General features: G+C 44.0%; 2 protein-coding genes across 2 annotated transcripts in view; one reads left to right on the top strand and one right to left on the bottom strand.

Moving 5' to 3' along the window:
• The window catches only part of EFHC1 (EF-hand domain containing 1), a 29,415-nt gene extending 26,286 nt beyond the window's left edge, over nucleotides 1–3,129 (top strand). The window contains exon 11 of the mRNA XM_084822618.1: nucleotides 235–3,129. Within this exon, the coding sequence (XP_084678744.1) occupies nucleotides 235–306 (72 nt within the window). The 3' untranslated portion in view covers nucleotides 307–3,129. The remainder of the gene's footprint in view (nucleotides 1–234) is intronic.
• A 3,906-nt stretch (nucleotides 3,130–7,035) lies between these two features.
• The window catches only part of TRAM2 (translocation associated membrane protein 2), a 67,961-nt gene continuing 56,809 nt past the window's right edge, over nucleotides 7,036–18,187 (bottom strand). Inside the window, exons 6-11 of the mRNA XM_084822662.1 lie at nucleotides 17,728–17,812; nucleotides 16,519–16,589; nucleotides 12,910–13,014; nucleotides 11,026–11,169; nucleotides 10,066–10,235; nucleotides 7,036–8,947 (exon numbers count right to left, since the gene is read on the bottom strand). Coding sequence (XP_084678788.1) covers nucleotides 8,874–8,947; nucleotides 10,066–10,235; nucleotides 11,026–11,169; nucleotides 12,910–13,014; nucleotides 16,519–16,589; nucleotides 17,728–17,812 — 649 coding nt within the window. The 3' untranslated portion in view covers nucleotides 7,036–8,873. The remainder of the gene's footprint in view (nucleotides 8,948–10,065; nucleotides 10,236–11,025; nucleotides 11,170–12,909; nucleotides 13,015–16,518; nucleotides 16,590–17,727; nucleotides 17,813–18,187) is intronic.

Below are 18,187 nucleotides of genomic sequence, written 5' to 3'. Positions count from 1 at the left end.
AAACAAGAAACGGTCTTGAATACTGTTTCCAATGTATCAATTTGTAGAAAGCCACTCATAGAAAGGAAGTAGTAGTTTGTCTGCTGTTTCTCTTTCTCAGTCTGGTCCTCACAACTGTGGAGTGAGTAGCCATGCTTGTTTGTGTAAAATGATATCTTGCCAACGTTTTTTCCCTAATGAAATGACAGTGTTTTCTGCTTCTCAGTGTGGCTTCTTTCGCTTTTTCTGTTCCAGCTTATCAGCTTGTGTTCTCAAGGGGAAAACCAGATAAGCTATCCCAGCTTTCTCAGAGCTTTCCAGTGCTGATGGCTACAAAAGGTCTAAGAAGAAGCCAGGCTTTTCTCCTCTAGATCAATGTGTATTAAAATGAGCCGATTCCTGAGCACTTGTTCTTTTCTCCTTCCCTCCTCTGCTCCCCCAAGCTCACTTAATAATTTTTCAGATGGTTTGACAGAAGCAGTCTGTCACATGGCTGGAGGCAGAGTGTGATGGCAGCTTCTGGTTCCTAATTTGGGGTATAAAAAGGCAGCAAATAATTTATTCTATTTTTACAATTTGTGATTTTCTGCCCCAGGTGGTAAGTAACTGGCTTGGCCTTGGGTACTATGGCTATGCACGTTGACTCAGGGACGGGGATGGGCACCGTTTGCTGCTCCACCTCAGACAGCAAAATGTCTTGGGCTCACCATGGAAGCAGACATGACTTTACTACTGTATACTCATTGTGAGTGAACACCCAACATTTTCTGAGAAGGCACTTCTCCCAAATGGTAAGTCCGCCCTAAATGGAGTGCAACCTAAATGTGGAAAGCTGTGCAACCCTTTTTCTTTCAGAGCTTTTCACAAGAGACCATGTCACTGATCACGACTCCCTTTTTAGATTGCCTAAGCTACAATTGGCCACACAAGTTTAAATGCAAGCACTCTGCTTGGGCTAGGCCAAGCTCTGTAAACCAGGGGCGGGCAGAAACTAGATTTCCAGATGTTTTGGACTTCAACTCCCAGCATTCCTGACCATTGGCCATGCTGGAAGGGGCTGCTGGGAGTTGAAGTCCTGAACCCTGCTTTAAACTGTATGCTGCAGAGCTGCTGCAGCCTGCTGTACAGCAACACATTCTTGTACTGGCATGAATAGTCCATTACATTGGGTGGAGTGGGAGGAGAAGACTATGCACCCAAGCAAGGCGTATGGCCGAGCTACAGGCAAGATTCCAGCACAAACAATAGCGCCACTCCCTAATGTTACTCTAGGAGTACGACATGTTACCTGTTAACCTAGGAGCCTTGATACATTTTTAATGCACAGGAGTGCTCCTAGAAGTCTCAAATGGACCTTCATAGTGCTAGTTCTACTGTACCATGTTTTAAGTACTTTAAAAGCAGCACCATTTATTTAATATCCTGCTCTTCCTCAAAGGAGTACAAGATAGTGTAAATGCCACCCCTCGGCCGCCATTTTATCTTCATTGACAGCTCTATGAGGTAGATTAGGCCCAGTGAGCTTCATGAGTGAGTGAGGCTCTATGCGATCCAGACAAGCTTCAAAGCTCCTCAGATCAGTCTTGTTTGTAGACTATATAGCTTGTCAAGCTAGTGGCCCTATGAGGCTGCCTTACATAGTGTGCCTGTTCATTTAACCTGGCAGCAGGTTATGTCTATGCTGGCAGCAGCTCTCACAAGCTGTGTTCCCACCAGCACTTTACTTCAACCTGGCTGCGCAGTGAGGTCTCTGTGTTTCCATGATGTCGTGGCCATTCAGCACCAGCCCCGAATTTTATCGCTGAACAACCGCTTCCTCTGAGACTGCTTATAGTCCGATTTTTCCAGCTTACTATGGCTCCATTACTGAACTGTTTCCACAACTGCACTGGATTTGGTATCGTAGTCCTGCCCATGGGGCATGTAGCCCAGCCTTTGTGGGGTGTCGCTCTGACCTCAGTGCCCCAACCCTTCCCCTCCTAGTTTCCCAGAAGTTTCATCGCCGTTTTGGAGCAGAATGCCGAGGGGCCGACTTTTAAAACATCATTGACAATAAGCACTAGAACACAGCCCATGACCCCAGTCAAGGGGTGTTTTCTCCCATTGTGCTGAACGAGGCTTGCCCTCTGAATGACCACAGAAATAACAGAGGCCCCTCAACTGAAATGTCACATATCCAAGCCCAATTCCTTAAATGCGATTAAGCTTGATCTCGAGGCTTCGGTCCATTGCCTTAGGAGTAACTCATTCAAAGCTTCCATTTAGAGATCCTGTGCGTTAAAATGGGGGCTGGTTTTGCTCTACAAAGCCATTACTGTCTTGTCAGAAGTAACTCCCATTAGGGTCAATGAGGTCCTCTGGGTTAAAATGGGGGCTAGTTTCCCTCTTTGTGTTCTCCCCCCCTGCTTTCCCAGCACAAGCATGTGTGTGTCTACTCAGAAGTAACTCCCATTGTGCTCAATGAGACTTGCTCCTGAAATGCAGGTGCATCTGGACTTTCGGGGGAAAGGAGAAAGGGGGGGGAGCCTCTCTTCACAGCAAAGCTGATTCCTTTTTTAAAAATCCTCCTCCATTGGCTTCTCCTTCCGTTGTCCTGGAAACATGGCTGAGGAGGCGGGAACACTGATGAGGTATCAGACCCAACCCAGACTCCACTCAGACTCTACCCAGCCATGAAGAAAATAATTTGATTAATGCTCAGTGGAAACAGCACAGCGCCCCAGGCTACAGCGATGATTAGCCGAGACTTTAAGGGCTGTGGCAACCGGAAAAGGAGAAGATGCGACATTGCAACAAAGTTGCACACAAAGTGAAGCCAATAGCATGGAAACACCCACAGTCTCGCTTTCTAGTTAAAAAGATCTCAGGAAGGAAGCTGGGAGAGAGCAGGGACTGAACCGGGAACCTTCTTTCTATATTCTATAGCCTTTCCCAAAAGGTTGTACATCTCTACTTTACTTCAGCCAGACAAATTGGGGATTAAAATCTACAGCTTCATAGGCACAAACTTACCAAACTGAGATGGATGTTTGGCCCATACATGTTAATAATGAATGAAAGCACAAGTTCTTGTAGTAGCACTTTTGATAATTCTATGCCTTTTTATTTCCGAAAATATTGTATCACAGATAGCTTTTATAAAAGCTGTTCAATAACAAACATCCATATACAATTTGTATTTTTTCAATGGCAGGGGGTGGTGGGGAATACAACAACTGAGAATAAAATCCCGAAAAAAGTTGTTCCCTTCCCCTCCCCTCCTGCCAGGAACCATCAAGATAAAACTTAAATATGGAAGAGCGGGCATTTAGCTCAGGTTCTTGATTTAAATTTGGTCCATAATTGGAAATATTATTTGGGAAACAACCCAACCATGTACACACTCAACATCATCATTTGTTGTACCCTGCCCATGCACTCACTTGGAGAACAGTTATAAGAAAATATAGTTTCTCAATGAAGACCAAAAAACAAAGCCCTTAGCAATGATCCTGCTGTAGCTGTGCATTCAGGATAACGAAAGCTGTTCTGGAAGACACAAAATCAGGTGCAGAGGAACTGGTTTCCACCAATAGCATTGGAAACAGAATAGAGTCTTAATTCCATCCAGGCTGAAAACAAACTCTCTGCAACTTCCATAATTAGTTCTACATCCTGCCCTCAAAGCAGACACTAAATACATTTGGGCAGAACAGTTAAAGGGAATTCTGTTTTCATAACGTGCTTTACCAGATGGGTTCTTTTTTTAAAAAAACCTAAGCTATTTTCAAGAATACACATTTTAATGCCCTGGTGTGCAAAAAATCTATTTATTGAACTTTGGACAGTTTATAGTTAGATCTCAGAATTATGCTACATATCTTCTGATTCACCTAGGACAAGACAGGCAGGAAAAGCACTATGAGGTCCCCCCGCCCCAGTCCACAACATGTGAGGCAGGAAAAGGAGGAACATGGGTGAACTTCAGAGGTAACACACACACCTCACAAAATCACAGAAACTTGATCACATTAGAGATAAACCATAATCCCCATTTCTTCCTCCCAGGATGAGACCATAAATATAGATGAGCCTTTTTATTGGCCAACCCAGGAGGCAAAGTGTAGGGCAATGGTGGTATAACACTGAATCAGGAACTGAAAGCTCAATTTATAAATAGCTGCTTCTGTTTCTGTGGGAGCAAGGCTACACTTGTTTCCCCCTCCCACGCATGAGGTACCCCTCAAGATAGAAACACATGTTATGTGCAGTTCTGTGGTGCTTTTTGGGAGGAGTACATGCACAGACTCTGTGATTGCTGAGGCTGTAACTCGAAGCAGACCATTAGTGTGGGGGACAAGAGTTGGGAAGGGTCTCTGTAATGCTCTTTCCCAAGTTGATTTCAGTTCCACTGTAATACATCTTTTCCCCTTTTGAAGGTGAAAGCAGGTGTGTGTGTTGGGGGGGGGATTTTCAGCAGAAAAGTAGCATCACGTGAAAGGGTTAAGGAGAACCCATACACACAACAACTGGGTTCAGACGACCTGCCGCAGTTCATCGTGGGTTATTGAACCCACAACAAGTTACAGCACACACGGCACCACTTTGCATATCCAACCCCCACTTAGGAGTTGTCATATTGTGCAAACCAGTGAGCATGGGTTATGTGAGGGTTAAACAACCCTCGCATAACCCCCGCTCACTGGGTTCCCATGACATCACAACCCCAAGTGGGGTTTGCATATTCAAAATGGCAACCACATGTGGCCCAGACTCACCATAGGTTAAATAACCCACAGTTGACTGTCATGTTGTGTGAACAGCCCCCCGCTCTACACACACACACACACCCCTTCTGCTTCAAGCTGCAGCCTCAGCGAGTGTATAGAGTTTTTTAAAAGACCAAAAGAAGAATCACAGAACTACACATAACATTTAGTTTTATCCTCAATTATCTCAAAAAGACCTCAAGAACAAAACAGGAATATGACTCCTTGCAGCTTTGTTTGCATAACATTTCAGAAAGAGAGTGAGTTATCTGGAGTTAAAAGCAGATAATGGAATCTAGCCTGCCACGGAACCAAGAAAAACTGTCTGTGGTATTGCAGCTTGTGCTATATTACAACAGAGATGCTTGTATCTAGAATTGTTCCAGTGAGGAGTTATGCTTATCAAGGAACACCTACGTACAGTCAAAAAAGGCATAGAAATCGAGGCAATGTGTTCAGCAAAAGTTGTCCCTTTTAGGAATAGCTAAACTAGTGTATATATGTGAAATACACCAATACATATATATAGAGAAAGATGCGTATGAACGATAAAAAGGTACAAAAGGCCATGTTGCAATGTAAGGCACTTGCACGAACTGTAATATGCTACACTGTGGCTTGATAAGTCTGAAGGAGGAAAGAAAGTTGAGCAAATTGGGCTGGGTGAAGGCAATTTTCTGTGGCTTTTCAATGTGATCCTCTGAGCAGCCTTGGAAGACAGAAGATTGACGACAGGTTGCTACAAAATCAAGGAAGCTCTATTTGGTAAAGTTGGTTCACTCACAGCAGCTCAGGGGGCCTAAACGAAGTGAGGCAAGGTCCCAACTTAGAAGAGTGGTCTCTCTCTTTGGAACATGGCCCATCATTTGTAGGAAGAAGGTGGGCAGAAGGAAGGCAGGTCTGGTTTCCATTAGGCTTAACCAACAGGGAGCTGTTTCACAGCTATGTCATGCTGGTCTGACCCACCTGACCTGACCTACATAGCACCAAAGTCTACCCTGCTTAGTCCTTCACTCCTTTTTAAAAATTATACAGATGAGGTATATTTAGGACTCAACAAAAGCTATGGAGGGACAGGCACAATGTGGTACAGTTGGCTTGAGCTCAGAATATCCCTAATCTGGACATCCCCAGTTTCTGGAGGGAAGGACAATTGCCAGCTCCTCCATGTATGCTCTCAAGTAGTGCCAATCAACACTACAGTGCACAGTAAGAGAATGAGAGAAGACATACACACGACGCTACAGCACTTCAAATGCTGTAAGCATCTAAGGGTGCAATCCTATGCATGTTTAGACAGAGAAAGGCTGGCTGGGGGCATGCTGGGAGTTGTAGGCCTTTTCTCTGTCTAAACATGCATAGGATTGTGCCCTTAGAGAGTCTTGGTCACTTCCTCATACTAGGCAACACTAATAAAGGCTTCAGGGCGGGACTGTACAAGTGACTCACCAAGCAGAATGCAGACATGCATTGTGGTCTGCCAGAGCTATGGCAACCCCTCTGTTTTGCTGCCCCAGGCGGGCAAATCCAGGCAAATGAGAGAGTCCCTGATGGTATGCATCACATGGCTGATGCAGTGCATTCGGCTTGAAGGATCACATGGTGTGCACATCTGTTTTAGGGACATTATAGAGAATTTTTTTAAAGCCTGCACAAAAATACAAACTGAAACCTACACCATTCACTATAAAACATTCCAATTTTGGAAAGCGATTAAAATGCCAGGTATTTGCTCACCTGGGTTCCTTGATTCAGTCTCAATCCTAATTTTCACTAGAGTGGAAGAGGAACGCACTCAGTGACCGGGTTCATGGTGGGTTGTGGCGTGTGCTGCCGGCCCTTTGAATCTTCAACCCCTGGTGGGGGTTGCCATGGTTTGTTTTGTCATCTGGACAGCAGGGGTTGTTTGAGAGATAAACAACCCTCAACTAACCCTACAACAGACCATGGGATATTTGAGGGTTGTTTAACCCTCAAACAACCCCTGCCATCCAGGTTTGGAGGACATGACAAACCATGGCAACCCTCTGCTGGGGGTTGAAGATTCAAAATGGCCACCAGCACGTTCCACAAGCCACTATGGCTTAAATAAGCCACAGTGGGCTGCGATTATTATGCAAACTGGCCCAGTATGAAGCAGTGCAGTGGCTATCTGCTATCCCTGTTCCCACGTGTTCTGTGGACATGTTCTAAAAGAAACATCCTCGCCGTTTATCACCCAGGAGGAAATGCTGATATGACCAAGTATGCAGTACTGAATGCCACATGGAAGTATCTATCGCCAATTATGGCAAAGGACAACAGAAGCCTCAGTTCCTCCTTTGTATTAAATGAAGCTCTACAATGCAGAAGGCTTCGATTGTGAAAAAAATTGTAAGGTGATGCAGTTTCACTGGGACTTAAAGCAAATCTTAGTATTCAAAATAACCCTACTGAATGAGGCAAGCTCAGTTACAAAGGATACCATTTCCTGAAAACAACAAATGGTCTAGCAGTACAAAGAACTCATAAGTTATTTTTCAGTGAAGGACCAATTTCCTCTCTCCAAATACCCTGTTGCTGCCAGTTTTGCTTCCAAAACAACAGGATTGTAGTAATTAGAAAAGGGTGGCCTCTGAGGTAGGTTTTACACAATACCATCCACCACCTTCAGGAGTAGGTGACTGACCGAGTAGAAAGCAATTCTTTCCTACACAGCTTTCATCTCCCCACATTCATAACTCATCTACATATTAAGGACTCAGGAACTGGACTGCCCAGCATTCTGCATGGAAGCAACCCATGTAGCCTTCAAGGCAAGGAAAGAATAACATTCACAAGAGCTACGAGCAGTGGCCAGAACGGAAACGGATTGAAATCTCCTTGGATAAAACTTCTGAAAAGGGATGCCTGGAAAAATGAAAGACAAACATTGCAGTCCTGAACACAATTACTAGAAGTAAGCCCCACTGAACGTAGCAGGTCTTATTTCTGAATATGCAAAGGACTGCACTGCACAAGCAAACAGTATTTTTATCCTATGGCTGGTTGGATGGACAACTTAAACATGATAGACCCAGGCATGAAGATTACATCAGTACTTCATTAAGGAAACCTGTTACATAGGAAAAAAACACGTAAAAATATAAAGAAACTGCCTGCTTCTTAAGTAAAGAAGTCACAGGCTACCATAGAAGTATCTATGGCCTGAGCTGCCATCTGAGTGAGTGGTGAAGCTTCTCCCTTCACTAAGGCACTGTAGGTTGAGAGAGTCTCTCTTGGCCAGTGGAGACAGAAAGCATGTCATACAGATATCAAGCTATCAGGCCAGCAAGTCTATATGCTGGGTTTTAGGAAAATTCAGTTATTTCTAAGACAACAGTAAATTCTACTTTATGAAGCACAGGAAAGAGGAGGCTTGCATCTGTCCAGCTCTCCAAATGTAACCAGAGCCACAAGTTAAAATGTCAACCTCTGAGACTGGGCTTAGAACAAAACATTTATACGAAGTTCTGTTTGTGCATCCTTCTATTACTGTGAAGATATGACACATCCTAAACATTTCACTAAGCTTACTGGATGTGTAATAGTATAAAAAAATTAGATAGGGAAGGACCCCACTGAGATTTACTCCTTGATCATGACTCAAACTGCATTTCTGACAAAGCCTATCTTTGTGAGAGTGCAAGGGGGTCCAAAGCTCTATATACTAGCCAAAGTTCTATTCCCATGGCAACAAAACACCTAATGTCCTAGAGCTGCCATCTCTCCAACCCAAAGCATTACTAGATGCAATGAGAATGTAGGGCGGGGATGACAATAAGTTGGGAATAGACTTCAGAGGAAAACTCACTAGTAAAACATTTCTGGGTGCAGGAAAACAAGCAGAAACACAAAGAAGGATAGAGGAAAAAATGCATAATAAGGCAATACACTGGGTGAGGAAAATGTTTGGCGTTCCTAAGCCCCCCTGTGAAGGAAGAGGGCTTTTTGGTTATTGCAAACTGTCTGGAGAGAGAATGAGATCTTTTCATTACTTGTGTTCAAGCCATTTGAGGTGGGACTTTGTAAGGACAGAAGGGAGGAAGGTGCCTCTTATTCCTGGAATCCTTGAACTTGCATTCTCCATCTTCTCCTCAAACATCTCTTGCAGGCTGTGCTTTGGCTCTATGGAGACTTGAGCTTCTTGGTCCGTGGAGAGGTACCGTTTTCTGCTTTTACTACTCCGTTTTCGTGGTAGCCTGAGGTTGGATGGTGGGGAGAGTGACAGTGAGGAGAACGTTTTTTAAAAACTGTTTTTTAAACATGCATTTAAGTGGGTTTTATAGGCTCAAACAATGGGGTTTGGAATTCCATACCTAAGGGAGTACTATACTTTCAGGGTGCTGGCTACAATGACACACCTTTTTTAAATTCCTCTGCCTTAGGTCACACAGTTACAGGAAACTGATAATTCACCTAGTCCATCAAGATTTACCAGCCAAAAGCATTTATCCACACCCTGTGTGTGTGCACGCACACGCACACACATACAAATTGGGAAAGTCAGAACATACTAATGAGAGGTTGGTTGAACTGTTGCAATTATACTCTGCTCTCCTCCAAAAAGCCCTGAGCAGCTTACATATAGCTCTGAGGTATTCTCCCATCCAGGCAGCGTACAGGGCCAAAGATGTTGCTCTTCAGCATCATCATGTGACCTCACATCATTCTCTGTGCCAGTGCGAGATCCTAGCATTTGCTGCACAGTAAAGTGAGGAAAGTTGCAAGGAAACTGGCAGTCATCTCTGTGCCGCTAACAGACCAAAAAGAAGTTCTCTAGCTATTGCTGTTATCCTGGCCCCACCGAAGTACCTTATTTGCCAAGAGAGCTAGCTTGCCAGACAGACTAGGAAAAGTGCCCAGGGTCCACTATTGATTTAAATTAGGATTGTCACCCAATTAAAATGACCTCAGTCAATTATTACTGTGTTTTAAATCAAAGAAGTAGAATCTGCATATCTTGGCATATGAATAAAAATAGGTTTGAAGAAAAAGCATACTTTGCTTCGGTATGATGCACGTGTCACAGCAGATGCACCTCTTAGAAGAAACGTCCCCCATCTCTTTTACACAGGAGATGATGCCTGCCTCTTGCAGCTTTTAATAAGTAATTATGCTAAAAGTATTTCTTTAAAAAGAGATTGTCCTAAAAGTACTTCTTTTATCTCTAAAAGTATTTCTTTAATTGGCTCTCCTGGCCAATTAATCTTTTTAGCTGATCAAAAGGTTTTTAATCGATTTAGTTGACTACAGATGGTAGTCTTAGTTTAAATCAGGCACAGGTTTAATACACAGTCCACCCAGGCATGATGCTCACCAGACTCCCTTTTGATGGTCTTCAATTGTTGCTTGCCATGGACAGTCACCGACGCTCTTTTTTTAGCACTCTGCTCATTCCAGTACTCCCGCCAGCGCCGCAGCTGGAAGCGGATGAAGCGCCACATCATCCAGGCCTGCGAGAAGCATATCAAAAGCAGCGCACACATCCTAGGAGAAGGCAAGAGAGGCAAGCTGGGAAAAAACAACGACCCAGCCGGTGCTAAGGGGAACTACCGGGACAGACCCAAAGCCAACTAAGCAGGCGACACCATTTTAACTGCCCTCCTACCAAGCCACCTTTTCTTAATTGAAAGCCTCAGGAAAACAGATACTGAGGCTGGCAAAAGCCAAGTCATCGACTCTTCTCCTGCCCAACCAATTTTCTCCTGCTGGACCAGGACTTTTGTTTCGATCTACTTCTCTCAGCTGTGGATAAAATCTTAAAAACATGGCGGACATCTTCATATGGATGGCTGGTTTGCACAAAGATGCTATCTGTTGGGGTTGATATTAGCATTGTCACCCTAAAAACTGCTGCCATAATTTACACAGACAAGGATTTCCATGCTTCATACCCCTGCCCATCACCATAACATTACTCACAGTTTGTGCTACAAAACAGATGCCCTGGTGATCAGGATTTGCTGGTCAAACCCTGGTTTCAAATACCAATTAAAAGGGTTCCCTGAGCAGTTCCAACTGCAGTCAGTAACAATGTAACACTTAATTGTGTTTAAAATCAGCAGGGGACAGGTGTGGGAATTTGCATGAGAGAGGGAGCATACAGTCCTGCAGCTTACTCCCTATCTGTTAACCATGAGTAAGAGATGAGAAGCATTACATCAGCACCAGACCATGATTACTAATGAATGGAGAGATGATCTCAAGCATCCTTATTCCCCTAGCTGCCAAATCATCTTTCTTTACCTGCTAGAAACAGAACCTGCCAGAGTCTTACCTGAAAAACAAAGTGTTGAAGTTTCCCTTTTCAGGGTCAAATGCCTGATCCTCCACCCGAGCGAGCCCAAAGCCAATGACCAACACAGAAAGAGTGAGGGTGAAAAGTCGGGAGATGACGAACACCACTGCCCATGCATTAAACCTTGTGAAATGAAACAAAAGACCATTCAATTATTAATAATACCAGGTGAAACTTACCATGCCCAATGGATTGGCACGTCATTATACAGCTGCTCTCCCAAGGCTGCCTACATGCAGCTGTGTTCTGGAGTACCTCATATGTATCCAGAACTTGTAGATCAGTGTCAGCACCAAGAGATTACGCAGCTCATGTAACACCTTTGGCTGCAGTCTAGGCAGATCTCCCAATAATGTATTAAGCTGAATCGGCCATCAAGGATCCTACTTGTGACAACCAAGTAAAAAAAATCTGCTTTTTTATGAGTACATAGTATCTCACCATTTGCTCTTTTGAGAGGGTAATGTTCCAGTGCTCGTGGTGCAAAAAGAGCTTGACAGTAAGAGGAACAGTGTCTTCCCAAAAGGTTCTGGGGAACTCTTTTGAGGTGTGCACATTTCTTTATAACCTCCCTTTTGAGTGGTTTGCACCATACCGTGTGCATCAATTCCCGTTACCTTGCACCCAGCCCATCATACCAGATAAATACCGAGGGGTAGGGGAATCTACATTCTGCTAAACAAAAGTCCCAACAAGATGCCATTCTTGACACCTTTGTGTTCCTGTAGTTATGTGTTTCTATAATGAGAACATAGCTGGGAATCTCATGCACCCCTGAAACTTGCAGAGAAGGATATAAATTCCTCAAGCTGGCAAGTCAGCACCTTATACAGCAAATGACTTCCCCAACTAATCCCCCCTAGAGTCAGCTGTCTCCTTTCAAGCGTTCTTCACAAGCAGAGATGCAAGACAATCAAAATTGCCCAATATGTCAAAACAAGGATGATTTTACTTTTGCACTTTTAAAGTATTTTCATCAGGGTCATATTGCCGCTCATTTGGGAGCAGTTCAGCACTAGTTTAATAAGCATGTATCCATATGACTAGATGTTCCATATCCTGAAAGTATTATAATAGTTTGCATGCATGGCACAGTCAGGACCATGAGCTCTTATGTAACTCTACTTTCCCTTGATAGTACTTTGATCAGGATTTTCCCAGTTCTCACACCACTAAGAAAAGGAAGCTCCTGGAATTGCTACAGAGTGCTATTAAAGGGCAGAGATCCAGTCTGCCCTTGAACTCTCTGCCAACTTCCACTCCCCAAATAGTCCAGTTATAGGGCAAGCCCTCCCACCCACACCATGTGTTTCTCATAGTTAAGAACGTCATCAGCCCACTTTGGGCGGCGGTGGGATATTTGACTAGTGGGGGGCTGCATAAGTTGGAGGTGGATGCTGCCTCCATCACCTTGCCTGCCTGCACTCCCACCCTTGATCCCAAGCTTCAGACAAAACAAGGCAGTGGCAGACAATATTAAGAACTTTAAAAGTATCTTTGTTTTACTTTTAAAAATAAAAACACATTACACAACAGGAAAAAATGGTGCTTTGGGGAAAACAGGGTGAAGATTATTTAAACGGCACCCTCAGAAAGCAAAGATTCTCAGAATTCTAAATTCTGCAACAGATATAATAGGTGTATGGACTACACAGTCTGGGTTGTAATATTCTCTAGCTTACTTGATAATTATATTAGCAGGTATTTTTATATAATTTTAGATCCAAACCACAATAGGAGATGCTGGAAAGGAGCATCTATCCCTAGAATCACTGAAAGGTGTGCTAGTGGAGCTCAGAGACAATGCCCAACCATGAAAGGGAAGCCATGTCTTCACCCCGAAGCGCGCTCAAGAGCACTTACAGCTTTTCATTGTTTTCATCTGTGAAATAGAAAAGGCGGGCCATGTGGAAGAGGAATTCAGCCACATACTGCAGCAGCAGCAAGATTAGTCCCAGGCGTGTGAGGCTGGAGAAATGGAGGAACAGTGTTTAATCTGGTGAAAGAAGTAAGTATCTGTTGAACCTCCCCCCTGCCCCGCAAAAACTGTGTCTTAATCATGAACAAAATCGAGCTAATCAATCTTGACCCCTAGCCCTTATTTAAGTCTTGCTGTGCTTTAAACACTTACCTCCAAGCTCTATGCAAAGTCCACACAACTTGTACAACTTGTATAAATCAAGCGAATGAGTATTTGCCAGATTTACGTAATTCTGCTATTGATGGAGGAGGCAAACTGCTATCCAGAAAATTGAATTTTCCACCCCCTGGTCACTGGAACTCCAGCTGAAACCACAAATCTCTCACCCCTTATTGTGAGATTTCATCAAGCATTGTCCATACACTTTTCAAGCCTATCAACTTAGGGCCAAACTATTCACATGTTTCAAAAAGTCTGCTTAACACAGACACTTTTATTCTGAAGAAAAAGCAGCCGTGGGGACCCTGATATGACATCTCCCAATCTGGATGGGGGCTCTGCATGGGTTTCCCACCAAAACTCCCTCCTGTGGCTGCTTTTTGCCCTGAAAGGGCTGTTTGTTACAAACAGCTGCTCTAGGGGCAAGCAGCAGCAGGGGAACAGGAGGGGAAAATGGTGGGGTTTGTGTGGCTGTTTTCCCTTCAAAGTGTCAGTGGCAGCATTAAACGTACCTTTTAAAAAGTGAATAACCTAATGTGTAGTTTGGCCCTTCAATATTGTCGGTGGGAATTTCAGTTGGGTCACCCAGCCTTTGTAACTCCCTGGCCCGGGAGATTCTTTTGGCTTCCTCCCGGATGGTATGCCGATAGTGACGGACTGGGGTGAAGGTTGATAGGCCTTATCTAGGTCTCTTTGTATTTTATTTTTTATTTTTATCAATCTCTCCGTTGTTCTTTTCTGTTTTATTACTTTATTTTGAATAGGGATGTACGAAAGTTCCGCCACGGATCTCGGGGAGGCCGAATGCCAGCGCATTCGGCTTCCCAAAATCGGTGGCGGAACGCCCCCCCCACCCCCCGGGACGGGACTTACCTTGGGCGGATCTTCCAGGCGGCAGCGGCTCCGGAAGCGGCTCCAGCCGGTCTTCCAACCAGCTGCCGCCGCCATTTCCAGTTAAAAAACAAAACAAAAAAATGTGATAGGCTACGTAAAGATTTACGTAGCCTATCACGGCTAGATTTTAAAAAAACACCGTGATAGGCTACGTAAATGTTTACGTAGCCTATCACGGCTGACTTAAAAACAAACAAACAAACAAACAAAAACGCGTGTACTCAAATGGCGGCGGCCCTGGCCGCCGCCATTTGCGTTCCTTATTTTGGCATGTCTTAGTCTATGTAATGCTTTCGAACTGTGGTGCTGGAGAAGAGTCCCCTGGACGAGTCCCCTGGACTGCAAGGAGGTCAAATCAGTCAATCCTAAAAGAAATCAACCCTGAGTGCTTATTGGAAGGACAGATACTGAAGCTGAAGCTCAAATATTTTGGCCACCTAATGCGAAGAGAAAACTCTTTGGAAAAGACCCTGATGCTGGGAAAGACTGAAGGCAAAAGGAGAAGGGGACGGCAGAGGATGAGATGGCTAGATAGCATCACCGATGCAATGAATATGGACTTGAGCACACTCCGGGAGAGAGCGCAGGACAGGAAGACCTGGCATGCTATGGTCCATGGGGTCACAAAGAGTCGGACACGACTGAACGACTGAACAAAGTCTACGTAAACATTTACATAGACTAAGACAGCGAAAATAAGGGGAATGTAAATAGCGTAGATGCTACGCTATTTGCGTTCCCCTTATTTTCGCCGTCTTAGTCTACATAAATGTTTATGTAGACTAAGACGTGCCAAAATAAAGAATGCAAATGGCGGCGGCCATGGCCACTGCCATTTGCGTACGTGCGTGTTTTTTTTTAATCAGCCGTGATAGGCTACGTAAACATTTACGTAGCCCATCACGGCTGACTGCAGGGACGCAAAAGGCGGCGGCCATTTGCGTCCCTGCTAGCCAGCGGCCGGATGTCCGGCTGCTGGCGGAGCCGGCCGGCGGCTCCGCAGAATCCCTGTGGAGCGGAGCCGGCCGGCCAGGATTCTGGGGGGGAGGAACGGAACGCCTCCCCCCCAGCATCAGCATAATCTGTGGAAAGGTAAATCATTTTCGTACATCCCTAACTTTGAATTGATTAAGTAAGCCACCTCGGGTGGTTCAGTTTTGAATCAAAACGGTGGGATATAAAAATTCTTAAATGAATGAATGAATAATATCACGTCCAGATTTTGAGGGCTGGAAACATGCTTTTCCAAAACCAAAATGGAGTATTTTTCAGAATACTGAATTCTATGTATAACACCATTTTCTGTACTTGTGCAGTAGAATCACAGAATATACTTAGCCCTGACTATGATCAAGGTGGGCAAATGGTCTCAGAAAGAAACATGCAGGACAAATTAAACTAAAAAAACTTTAAGTGTCAGAATCAGGGCCCTGCAATGTGTGAAGGGTGAAAAATTATTTCACAAAACAGCAAAGGCCATTTCAAAGCCAGTCAGCTAGCTCAGTTGCTAAAACAATTCCGAAGTAGTTCTAAATATGAGAGCCAGTGTGGGTGTAGTGGCTAGAGTGTTGGACTGGGAGTTGGGAGATCCAGGATCTAGTCCCCACTCGGCCATGGAAGCTCACCGGGTGATACTGGGCCAGTCAGAGACTCTCAGCGCAACCCACCTCACAGGGTTGTTGTTGTGAGGATAAAATGGAGGAGGATTATGTATGCCACCTTGAGTTCCTTAAGGAGGAAAAAAGGTGGGATATAAATTAAATAAATAAATATATCTATTGGACTCACACTATAATTATTGCTCCTCCTTGCAAAACAGGACCCATAGACTTAAACTGAGTTTAAGTTCCTATTGCAACAAGTGCTGTCATAAACATACGTAAGGCTGCAATCCTGTATATATTTACTTGGGAGTAAGTCCCATTAACGTCAGTGGGGCTTACTTCTCAGTAAACGGGAACAGGTTTACACTGTAAAGCTGCAATCCTACACCCACTACTCTGGAAGTAAGCTCCAGTGAACAGAATGAGACTTACTTCTAAATAACTGGAGGATTGGGCTGTCAAGACTTCTAAAGATTTGCATGCTACACATTATAGAACATCTCACTTAATTTTTGTAAACAAGTTCAGTTAAGCTGCAATCCAATGCACCCTTACTTGGGAATAAGTCCTACTGAAATCCACACAATTTATATTTGAGTAAACATGCACAGGATTTGGCTGCAAGGAGCTCCCATAGAAGCCTGGAGAGTCTCAGCCTGCTTTCTTTATAGATTTTTAAGAAATCTTTATTAAAGGAGCAAACATTTTTAACTTTAGATTTGTACAGAGAAAAATATTGAGAACATTCAGAGTTCCTTGTAAGTTGAATGGCCAGCAGCTGACCTTATATCCATTATCAACCACATTAAAGAAAGTTAACTTGGCAGCACGTACTTTAAGAGGTATGCTCCAGCTATATGCACTAGATAGAGGATGATGTATTGCAGCTGACGAGGAATCTCTTCCTGGAAAACAAGGGAAGACCACAAGATGCCAATGTTAATATTAAGCAGGCAGTGAATGGGCTGCGTGTAACACTAGTGACATAGGTTGTTACCAGTTGAATTGCAGGACTTGATTCAGTACTTCTGTACATCTCACATCAAAGAAATGTGCATGCCAGTACATTATAAGGGTGCAATTTCTTTTCAATGCCATGAGGAATTTCAAATGGTCAGGTGAACAAAGACAATGCAGTAGGTCTTTTTTATATCTCACTGGAACAGGAGTAGGCAACCTTTTTGGACTAGGGCACATTTGGCAATTTGAGAGACTGTCTGGAGCACCACTACAAAATGGCTGCCATGATAGTGCAGCAACGGAGAGAGACCCGGATCAAACGACTGAGTACAAGGCAGAGATGGAGTCTGAGTCCAAGCACATGAAACACCTCTTTTGAACCCACAGTTTTCAGCACCAGAGAAACCTATTTCACAGCAATCCCTACTGCTGGTAAGAACATGTGCTAATGTAAAAAAAAAGTGGAAGGGGTAGGGCACCTTGGTGGGTGCCAAGGAAGGTGTCTTACCCCCACACTAGAATCTGGGAAGAAGTGCTTTTCGGGGTATATTCTACAACTGAGAAAATACATCTGTGGCTTTTCTTGTCCTTCTATTTAGGGACTTATTTTATTTAAATTAAAATATATATTAATTATTATTTTTTAAATTTCAGCCTTGTATTTAATAACTCTCCTGGTAGTCACAGGTGACAAGGAATCCCATGCAGATGAGTGAGTGGTCTGGAGGAAGAGAAACGGATTACGCCAGTCTGTTTGACTTCCATGCTGGCTGAGGAAGAAGAGAAGTTCGTCCCTCAGCTCCACCACCCCCCCATCTCCTGCTCTGCCAGCACCCTTTGTAGAAGACATTCTTTTGTTTGTTTATAAGCCTGCTCAGAGGCCAGTATCCTGGGTTTCCACACTAGAGATGGAGGAGGGGGCCTCTTCTCTTCTGTGGCCAGCATGGGAAAAAAGCTACAGGCCAGTAACTTTACAAGGTTGGTTTATTTTAAAAAAAATATTTATACCCCACCTCTCAGCCTCCTAAGAGCTACATAGTTACCCTCATTATAATAGAGAAAGCTAACCAAGCTGGCACTCACCTTCCGCACTTTCTGGAAATACAGTTCAGGCAGTGCATGGAGCCAATAGGAGAGCTGACAAAGGTAGAAAAACTTGACCTGGAACCTAGTATTTAAGAAGAAGCAGCAGCATGTTTCTTATACATCCACATAATGCAAAACCCTTAGTTGCACATTTCTGGCATTCTCTCTGCTGTGTAGTCATCCTTCTGTAACTCAGTTGTAAATACAGCCTGGGAAGCTGAACAGTCCCAAGTTCGTCTTGCTAGATGAAAACTAGCCACCAATACTTGGCAATTCCACAATTGTTGTTAATCCAACCCCAAGTCATTAAATGCCCAAGTATCACTGCCATTATTTGCTGCTGTAGAGTTTTCTGTGATGAAGGGGAAGAATGGGAAATTAGTCATTTCTGCTAATTTGGGGTGGCCAGGTCCTGCACTCTGATTTGGCAGGCAAAGGAAGCAGATGGCCACCTCTT

Source organism: Heloderma suspectum, chromosome 1 (assembly GCF_057233095.1).
Source record: "Heloderma suspectum isolate Gila_16-S chromosome 1, 16-S_ref, whole genome shotgun sequence".
Classification (NCBI taxonomy): Eukaryota; Metazoa; Chordata; class Lepidosauria; order Squamata; family Helodermatidae; genus Heloderma; species Heloderma suspectum.
This window is presented reverse-complemented; position numbering and strand designations above follow the sequence as displayed.